This window comes from Scardinius erythrophthalmus, assembly GCF_964197995.2.
Source record: "Scardinius erythrophthalmus genome assembly, chromosome: 3".
In the NCBI taxonomy this organism is placed as follows: Eukaryota; Metazoa; Chordata; class Actinopteri; order Cypriniformes; family Leuciscidae; genus Scardinius; species Scardinius erythrophthalmus.
The window spans coordinates 1,012,501-1,020,134 of record NC_138223.1 but is presented as its reverse complement, the minus strand read 5'-3'; the positions used below and the strand labels follow the sequence as shown (position 1 = coordinate 1,020,134).

General features: G+C 41.5%; 1 protein-coding gene across 4 annotated transcripts in view; it reads left to right on the top strand.

Annotated features, from left to right (window-relative positions):
- Positions 1-7,634, top strand: part of rasa3 (RAS p21 protein activator 3) — a 67,413-nt gene continuing 59,779 nt past the window's right edge. For 2 of the 4 annotated variants that reach the window (XM_081361008.1, XM_081361007.1), the window contains exon 1: positions 36-198. In XM_081361008.1, coding sequence (XP_081217134.1) covers positions 144-198 — 55 coding nt within the window. In that variant the 5' untranslated portion in view covers positions 36-143. Of the gene's footprint in view, positions 199-7,634 lie in introns of all 4 variants that reach the window. The other 2 variants (XM_081361010.1, XM_081361009.1) reach the window with 2 other exon arrangements.

Genomic DNA, 7,634 nt, shown 5'->3' with positions numbered 1-7,634 from the left:
TCGCGTTGGAGCTGTGTTGTCGCGGCGTGCGCTTCTCTCAGTCCGGTGAGTCACCGACACCGTGAGAGAGCGAGAGAGAGAGAGGGATAGAGGGACAGTGGCGGATAGCGAACGGTAAACGGTAAAGAGCTGGAGCTGCGAGCATGGCGGTCGAAGAGGAAGGTCTTCGGGTTTTCCAGAGTGTCAAAATAAAAATCGGTGAGTTCTGGCGCGAATGAAAGCGAACGTTAAATGCGCGAGACCATTCTAACTGAAATCACACGGTCGCGCGCAGTGTGCGTGTCTATTGTGAGAATGTGTGGATTTTTATACAAATATACTCAAAATGAACGTGTAATAATCTCATTCAGCTGTCAGTTGAGATATATATGGAGCATTTGAACGTATTACAATGTAAAAAAACTCATATATTTGTTTGAATGACGCCTCAGCTTAGTTTAAAGTCCTGACTGGACGCAAATAGCTGCACATCCAGATGCGCGAAAACACGATATTTGTGTGTTTATTCGCGTCTTAAACGTGTGTTTTCCTCCAGTATATAAACACAGATCTGGTCTGGTGTGTGTGACAGATAACACATTTATGTTTTGATTTGTGATTTGTAATGTTTCTAAAACATTCAAATGTCCAGTTTGTTTTCTTGTCGTGATTGAACGTTATTTATTTAAAAGGTTTCGATACAACGTTCTCCTGACCGTAATTTTTACTCACAAGATTCTTTGAATGTTTACTTGTAATATTCCGAGAAGGTTAACATTAACATGACATTATATCGATGTTCTAAAAATGTTGTTCTCAGAACGTTATTAGAACGTTATATGTATGTTATTATAACGTTTTATCCGAACATGTACATGCAGAACATTGGTGAAGGCTCTGGGAATGTTCCCTGTTAGTTGGTGTGACAGATGTGTGTGTGTGTGTGTGTGTGTGTGTGTGTGTGTGTCGTTCCAGCTGTGGATGTTTAGAAGGAGCAGAACACTTTTAGCCCTTGACTCATAAACGATACTCATAAAAAGATGCATCTGAAATCATTTATACAGGCACTGCAACAAGTAAAACATGCATATGAAATCATTCTTTCCGACTGAAACAACAGAAATACTTGTGATTCTCTTCCTGGACATACAGACAGACAGACAGACAGACAGTCATATGTTCTCTGTGTTCTTCTCAGTTTCACTGTTGGCATGTGGTTTGACAGATGTAAACATGATAAACCCCGAGAAGAACATTTCTGTTTGACTGTGCATCTGAATTTGTACATTTGTATTGCATACATTTGTATGGTTTAAAGTATGAAATCCCATTTCTGTCACATAGGAAACAAAAACATGCTTTTGTAAATCATATTTATGACATTAAAACGGGACATTATGGCATACTAAGTCATATTTATGAGATGAAAAGTCAAAATTATTACATACTAAGTCATAATTATGACTTTTAATGTGGAAAGTGGAAATTATGACAGTCAAAATTTTGTCTTCATGGCATAATTTCGGCATTTTATGATGTTATTTTGATTTACCAAAGCAGATTTACCTTGTGTGGCGGAAATGGGCAAAGCATTTGAGTGCGTTTATTTGTGCATTGTGTGTGTGTGTGTGGGGGTGGGGGTGTTTATTTGTGCATTGTGTGTGTGTGTGTGTGTGTGGGGGGGGGGTGTTTATTTGTGCACTGTGTGTGTTGTTGTTGTTGTTCTCTTCCTTCATCTCTGCTGTTCCAGAACACACATGTATGAAGGGAATGAGTGTGTGTGTGTGTGTGTGTGTGTGAGCTGCTGTCATTGAGTTGTTTTTGACTCAGATTAAAGCAGAACACACACACACACACACAGTCTAATCTAATCTCTGTATGGCACAGTAAACGCGGCGCGGCGCCAGGACACGTGTTTGGCTCTTCTCCTCCATATGAACCACACTGCAGCTGCACACGTTCATACGAGACTCAAATATCCCTCGCAAGACAAACATCAGTTCTTGAACAGTAAAGTTGACCACGCACAGTCTCTGCCAAAATATAATGGCATTAAAAAGAGGAATTATTATTAACACCCTACTGTGGTAATACATAAAGTCTAACTTTATCCGCATACATCCAATGCACTCGAGATATATATAGCAAATCTCAACTACTTGATTGTTTTATAATGTCGCAAAATAACTGTATTATCGCAGAACTCTAATCTGCTGAATGCGATCTTTGCACATAAATACACATCAGTAAACACACATGAGTGTGAGAACAGCAAATCCACGTTTGCTGGATGAAACGCAGTGTTTCCTAACGTCTTCGTGTCTGTGTGGCGGTTTGGTATTTTTAACCCGATTGCTTCACCAGCGTTGGGCATGTTTTGGAGAAGTAGTGACAGTCGACGGCTCCACTTCACGCTCCTCCAGACGGCGAGAGGAAACCAAGCGCGGTCTCTGAGTGAAATCTGGCGTTGGTGGATGTTATCGGGCGTCACACCCTGTTTTACTGAGAGTCGTGTCCCGCTGGACGCCTCTCTCTGCTAGTCAACCGTTGCGTTGGCATTAGTTGTCCTTAAGCTAATGAATGCGTATGTGATGCAGATGCTGGTATATCGGCTGGAGATATTTCATCAGATCTGCGAGAGCATCGGATGTTTCATCTCTGGATGAAAGCTAAACAAATACTTGCCTAACATGTTGCAGAATTATATCACACGTGAAAAAAAGAAGCGACTTTTTGTTGATTTTGCGTTGTATTCAGAGTCACAGAAAACTGGATAGTGTTGATAATGCACTGGTAAAGTGACCATAAAATTATATTTTTTCTGTGAGTGAGTGGAGGCGGGGCTCATTTGCATATTCATAGAACCGCGCATACTAAATGAGGCAAGGGTGTCGAGGAACATTCAAGATATTTTAAGGCACGAAGACGGAAAAAAACGTTTAAATATGTAATTTTGGTGAGTTTTACGGGATAAAATGATGGACTTCGACCCGTTGGACCCCATTGGAGTCACTATATGGAGAAAAATCCTGGAATGTTTTCCTCAAAAACCTTAATTTTGGATTTCTGACTGAAGAGATAAAGACATGAACATGTTGGATGACGTGGGGAGAGTAAAAGTGAAGTGAGCTACTCCTCTAGATGCCTTGAATCCTGGCGTCTCTTGTGCACAGGGCATTATGGGTGTTTTTCGGAGCGCTGCTGATAATTGTGTCACAGGTCAGTAGACTGAAGATCTGGCCGATGTGTCGACGGAAGGAACCGGAGGCTCCCTGTTCATTCGGGAACATATATGGAGTTCTGCTCCGGGTTTCCCGACGGATCTCGTGTCTGGAGGAAACGCTGAGGGCTTTTAGGGGTCAGGAAACAGGAAACGGTTTCACATCACTTCCTGATTTGGCTGGATGATCTGCAAAGCTGCTTGTTTTTTTTCCATATTCCTGGGAAGCAGCGGGATAATGCAAACCAGATGTGGAGAATCATGAATTTCCTTCTTTCACTCACATTTCAGATCAACACTGACTCGGTTTACTCTCTAAATTCATGATCAGGGTTTGTAATTAACACCCGTTAACAAACGCGTGTAATAATCAGCCGTGGCGGGGAACGCTGACGAATCACGAGTGTTGTTATTATGTTTACTCACTTTGCTGGGAAGTTCGTGGAGGACAAATCAGTGCAGATTCCTCATGATATATTAAATACAGTATTGCTCATAATCTGCTCATATCTGCTTACTTGAACACACTCGTCACTGCACTACACACAACGACACGCTCGTTCATTTGCACTGAAGCAATAGTGAAGATTAAAAAGCATTCGGTGAACAGAAAAGACATTGTTATTTTCCAGCATCCTACAGTTTCTGATGTTCTCTCCTGCATTGATCATCTAAAACACATTTATGGTGAAGAGGATAAAAGAGGAAGAGAGGAGATGCTGGATGGCAGGGTTTAGTTTGAATAAGAAATTAATGCATGACATCAAAATGTTATAATATATATATAACGTAGTTAATCTGGTTATTTTCTTTTCTTTTGGCTAGTAGAAGTTCTGAATGGCCGGTAACTTAAAAATGTAGTTGCCAAATTGGTCGGTGAGTGAAAAAGTTAATTTCAAACCCTGTTCATGATCATATTGTGAATGATTTATCAGTGATGTTTGCGCTGCATGATTAATCTAATAATCATGCATATGGAAAAACAACATGCGCCCGCGTGCGACATCATGCGTGCTATTGGTTAATGTTAACTAGTAGACATTGTCTGTTTAGTTGTTATTTTAGGCCACTTTTGTTGGACATGCACCTTTCTAAACTCTTGGCATTAGTTCACTCAGTCGTCTGGTTAATGTAATGAAGGTTATTGATAGATCGCATTTCTAGACGATAGACCTTTAATGACACACGCCTCTTCCTCTTTAGTAATGTTCAAAGTTGGCATGAAACGGAAGTTGCAATAGTCTTTTCCTCTCTATTGTGTCGTATATCCGAGCGAAACGCTTCTGGAACAAGAACAAATGTGGGCGGGGCTTGATTGTGTCTGTGGGGAATTGATTGGATGGTTGTGGTTTGCTATTGGCTGATGTCATGTGAGTGACAGGTTATAGCCCCGCCCTCGTCATCAGAGAAGAGAAGAGATGCTGCAAGAGGAACTGATTCTGATTCAGGATTACCCGGAACATCAGTTTAACACAATAATGAAGATGTGCACAGATGAATCATTCAGAATAAACACTGCAATATTTCATATAAATTAGTGATTTTGACTCGGCTCATAGGGGAAGTGATGTCACAGACGGCCATTATGACTCACGGATTGAACTTGTATTCCTGGAATACCGCTGAAGAATGAAGTGGTTCTGGAGTATTTAGGAAAACTCAAAGTGTAACGAGTTTAATTAAATGAGCTGGTTTCCTGTCTTTGTGTCATGCTAATCTGCCAGACGTTTATCAGTGTTTTCATGTAAACCTCAACACACGTTTCCTGTTGACATAATCAAGCGCTCTCATTGGAATATCTGCTTCTGTTGATGGTGGATTCCCGCTGTGTCCTGTAATATCCGGATATTACCACCTGCCTCGTGAGTTTCTGTCCTTGTTTCCACCTTCCACACTCATGCAGGGCGAACAGACGCACGTCCTTCAGAAGTTAACAGAGCATATCCAATATATAACTCATACTGCCGGATTTATGGACCAGCAAAGTCATAATGGCCAGACTAGGGTCAGTTAGCTGACACACTGGAATGTGCAAAGCGAGTTGTCTGAAAAATGAGTTGACTAGTTGTTGTTTAAAAAAAAAAAAAAACTGGGGGGGAAAAATGCTGAGATTAATGTGTTCATTATGTTTGTCACAATTATTATGAATAAAATAATATTAACCCTTAAATGCATCAGTGTTTCGCCAAGCATTATTAGCCTAAATATTCTGATCTTTAGCGATATTTTATAATATTATAACATACATATATTATATCTCTAACTGCCGCAATAGTAGAAAAGTCTCTTGATAATTTAATAACACAGCAGATGGTGGTACATTCAGTGAGAAAATACTATTTCAGTCTTTTTTACTTCAGAATTTCACGTTTAATTCAAAGTGTTTCTTGCCATTTCTTTGTAATTATTTGTAACACAACAAGGAACTCCTGCACACTATCAATACTTGCAAACGAGTATCAGAATTTTATTAGCAACGTTTCTGTCTCATGACCTTCATCAGGCAATTATTTGTGAAATTTACTAGCAATTTCTAAATGAAAATTGTTTCAAAGTAAAACTTTTCAGCGTATTCTCAGAATTTATTTTATATTACATTATGTTTCATAGTCGGATCAAATGTGTAAATATTTTTATGAAGCATTTCACTCGGCTTGTGTTTATTTCTGTAATGCTGGGAAGCTGGAGGTTAAATCCGTGTTTTAACTGGACTGGTAGTTAGTCTTTAATTTCAATATCATTCATGTTCACCATGTAACTGCACTGTATCATTTAGTATATTGCAGGATGATTGTAAACGTGTGTAATGACTATCTCTAATCTGCACAGTCATTTTAATAAAGTTGCCCTATTGGGAGGGACGGCACGTTACACCGCTCTCACCAGTTAACCCCTGCTGGTTACACCACTCTCACCAGTCTGATCACAGTTAACCCCTGCTGGTTACACCACTCTCACCAGTCTGATCACAGTTAACCAGTTAACCCCTGCTGGTTACATCACTCTCACCAGTCTGATCACAGTTAACCAGTTAACCTCTGCTGGTTACACCACTCTCACCAGTCTGATCACAGTTAACCAGTTAACCCCTGCTGGTTACACCACTCTCACTAGTCTGATCACAGTTAACCAGTTAACCCCTGCTGGTTACACCACTCTTACTAGTCTGATCACAGTTAACCAGTTAACCCCTGCTGGTTACACCGCTCTCACCAGTCTGATCACAGTTAACCAGTTAACCCCTGCTGGTTACACCACTCTCACCAGTCTGATCACAGTTAACCAGTTAACCCCTGCTGGTTACACCACTCTAACTAGTCTGATCACAGTTAACCAGTTAACCCTGCTGGTTACACCACTCTCACCAGTCTGATCACAGTTAACCAGTTAACCCCTGCTGGTTACACCACTCTCACCAGTCTGATCACAGTTAACCAGTTAACCCCTGCTGGTTACACCACTCTCACTAGTCTGATCACAGTTAACCAGTTAACCCCTGCTGGTTACACACTCACCAGTCTGATCACAGTTAACCTGTTAACCCCTGCTGGTTACACCACTCTCACCAGTCTGATCACGGTTAACCAGTTAACCCCTGCTGGTTACACACTCACCAGTCTGATCACAGTTAACCAGTTAACCCCTGCTGGTTACACACTCACCAGTCTGATCACGGTTAACCAGTTAACCCCTGCTGGTTACACCACTCTCACCAGTCTGATCACAGTGAACCAGTTAACCCCTGCTGGTTACACACTCATCAGTCTGATCACAGTTAACCAGTTAACCCCTGCTGGTTACACACTCACCAGTCTGATCACAGTGAACCAGTTAACCCCTGCTGGTTACACCACTCTCACCAGTCTGATCACAGTTAACCAGTTAACCCCTGCTGGTTACACTCACCAGTCTGATCACAGTTAACCAGTTAACCCCTGCTGGTTACACCACTCTCACCAGTCTGATCACAGTTAACCAGTTAACCCCTGCTGGTTACACCACTCTCACCAGTTTGTAACCACTCTCACCAGTCTGATCACAGTTAACCAGTTAACCCCTGCTGGTTACACCACTCTCACCAGTCTGTAACCACTCTCACCAGTCTGATCACAGTTAACCAGTTAACCCCTGCTGGTTACACCACTCTTACTAGTCTGATCACAGTTAACCAGTTAACCCCTGCTGGTTACACCACTCTCACCAGTCTGATCACAATTAACTAGTTAACCCCTGCTGGTTACACCACTCTCACCAGTCTGATCACAGTTAACCAGTTAACCCCTGCTGGTTACACCACTCTCACCAGTCTGATCACAGTTAACCAGTTAACCCCTGCTGGTTACACCACTCTCACCAGTCTGATCACAGTTAACCAGTTAACCCCTGCTGGTTACACCACTCTCACCAGTCTGATCACAGTTAACCAGTTAACCCC